At 34.0% G+C, this 2,870-nt stretch overlaps 1 protein-coding gene across 1 annotated transcript; it reads right to left on the reverse strand.

Annotated features, from left to right (window-relative positions):
- Positions 1 to 225: 225 nt before the first annotated feature.
- Positions 226 to 1,863, reverse strand: LOC141588258 (protein FAR1-RELATED SEQUENCE 5-like). The gene has a single exon (XM_074409710.1). It carries the CDS (start codon positions 1,861 to 1,863, stop codon positions 226 to 228), a length of 1,638 nt encoding a protein of 545 aa, XP_074265811.1.
- Positions 1,864 to 2,870: the final 1,007 nt, after the last annotated feature.

Genomic DNA, 2,870 nt, shown 5'->3' on the forward strand with positions numbered 1-2,870 from the left:
AAGCCAACCTAAATAGTATCTCCAGGGATCTCGAAACCAAAAAAATAAGATAGTGAAGGCTTCTTTTTTCTCTAACTCGTCGACAATTTAGCACCTGTGAACATGAAATGGCATAATTATAGCATAATTATAAACATTTAGCAAATCAAGTACAAATAATCTCCAAATAGCAAACATTAAGATGGTAGGAAACTCACATCAAATAGATTCAAATGAAAATGGATATCAAAGGGAATTATCCATGTTCAAATTAATTTCAAACTCGGAATCTGAAACTCCAAAATGATTTTGACTTTCACTACTACGAGCAATTTTCTCTTTATTTTTTCTATTCAAAGATGCTTCGACTATCTCAAATTCGGAAGGTGCTCTTTTGGTTGATTTTGTTGCTTCCTTCCTTCTGTTAAGAGAACCTGGTGGACGTCCTTTTGGGAGTTGAACATTTGGCTCTAATGGGAGCGGCTTTGATGCATCTAACAATATTGCAAGTCTTTCCTCTATTTCTTTCTTTTCTACGATAGGAGCTTCTTGGTATCTATCTAATAACTTGCCACATAGTCTAGTAATCCCATCATTATCACTATGATTTCCACCAGCATCGACACAAGGTAACATAGTTGTGTCAAGTATCCACTGTGAATCAATGAAATTCAACAACAAGCTACTTTCTTTCAAAGTACTCATCATGTGAGCGCAAGGTAAACCCATGGTTGCAGTAAAATGACCTGTACATTCTGGTTTCAATGTCCCAAACTTCACCATTTCATATTGTTTAAACAAATGGCTCAAAGCAAAATGAGAGATATGGTTAAGGAGAAATTTAAACAGAGGGACACGACACCTATGAGGAACGCGAATCCGTTCACTTTGAAGCGTGGAGCATATTTCATGAAATTCATTTTCAACAGCCAGAGATATCTTGCTTACCACTTGAGCTAAATCACCAGTTGATACTTGCAAGTAGCTTTTTAACTTCGCATGTGCACCTTCGGCTCGTGAAGATACACGATTACCAAAATGAGGATGTTTATCGGTCCATGCTGTCACAAACATCTCCTTATATGGCATCCATGTCTCTTTAATGTAAGTTATAATAGCTGCTTTTTCTTTGTACAAAAGTTCAAGCAAAACCCAAGCTTCTCCAAATGATTTTTCGGACACAGCATACATAACAGCACTCCATGTTGATAAAAACATTTCCCAATCCTCGTCCTTTATAAAATGACTTTTGCACTTAGCTACTATATTTTTTTGTATGTGCCAAATGCATAAAAGATGAATACTTTGAGGAAACACAACCAAAATTGCCTTCTTGAGTGCCATATCTCTATCGGAAACTATAACTAATGGCTGAAATGTAGGACCTATCATTTCTTTAAACATTTCTAAAGCCCACACATAATCTTCATCTTTTTCTTTTTTTAAGAAGACAAAGCAAGAATAAAAGAATTTGTTTGAGCTAGATATTCCAATGACATCAAGCAAAGGCATCTTGTACATGTTAGTTTTATATGTACAATCTAATACATATACTTTACGATAGATTTTACTTAACATGACAGATTTAGGGTGAGCAAGAAATAGATGAGTTAAATGATTATCCTCATCACACTTATAATTATAAAGAAACTTTGCTCGACCAAATTCTTCAAAAAGTGCCTCAATCATGGATTTACCATCTAGCTTTTCATTACGAATTTTAATCTTGGCATTATACACTGTCCTAGCCACAGCTTGAATGTTCGGATTTTTCAAGCGAAGAGAGGAAAGGATATTACGGGGTTGAACACCGGAAGTACTCAGTGTTTCAACTTCCAAAATTTCAGTTTTTGTTAATCGACGACAAGAAGGATGACCAGACATATCTTTAGACGCAACATGGTTATGAGAAATTTCATTTAGTTCAAGTGTCCAAACACCATCACTTTTTTTTGTTCCCTTGAATTTTAAAAGGACAGTTAGTAAGACGAGTACTTGTTTCCGTTTTTCGACTTAATAGCGGATTCTTACGCCTATCACGGTATACACCACATCTATCACAACAAATAGTTACATACTCGTCTTTTTTGGAATTTTTAATAGATATAGCATACCCTTTTGCTGCAAAAAAAGATTTGAGATAGTCATACAGATCTTCTCGAGCCTTAAACCTTTTATGTTGTAGTTGGTTGACATCGGCTTCAAAATTTCCGGTACTTTGTATATCCATGTTAACTGTTATGAAAAAAAATCACCAAAAAATTGGCCAAGTAAAAAATTTATAATCTAACCAAATGATACCAAGATAGTTCATCAACCACAATCAATCTGAGACTTATCAAAGCTCACTTACAAACACAAAATTCACTTAAAAAAAACCGTACTAATAAAATCTACAAAGTCACAAACTTTTTTAGTTAACAATTTAAGAATAATTAGGGCAAATTCTACATAAATTTCAAATTACTATAGTGCTCAACATATAATTAATGATTTAAAAATTAATTAATGAGATTAATGAGAATAACATACCTGAATCATGACATGGATCATCCATATATCAACTTTTTTTTTGCAGCAAAAGGGAAGGAAGAAGAAGAGATTTAATAAAGGTTTTTTCTTTATGGGTAAAAGGGGAGTGATAAATTTTGGTAAAGTGAGTGATAGATTTTGGTAAAGTACTGCGAAGATTAGGTTGACTTATTCTACTTTTCTATTAAATATTAAGGAAGGGTATTTTAGTCAATCAAACAAGAAATCCAGTGGAGCAGTTGATTTTGTTCGTGGCAATAACAGGACCCTTTTTTTAAGACCCAAAGGTGGGTTAATTAATTTCCTCAAGATCAGAGGTAACAAAGTTATGAGCCGGACAAGGTAATTCGTCGTCCCAA

The sequence above is a fragment of the Silene latifolia genome, chromosome 1, assembly GCF_048544455.1.
Source record: "Silene latifolia isolate original U9 population chromosome 1, ASM4854445v1, whole genome shotgun sequence".
In the NCBI taxonomy this organism is placed as follows: Eukaryota; Viridiplantae; Streptophyta; class Magnoliopsida; order Caryophyllales; family Caryophyllaceae; genus Silene; species Silene latifolia.

What these genes read in the sequence shown, in the direction of transcription:
- LOC141588258 (XM_074409710.1), bottom strand. Translation starts at nt 1,863, where the DNA reads ATGTCTGGTCATCCTTCTTGTCGTCGATTAACAAAAACTGAAATTTTG.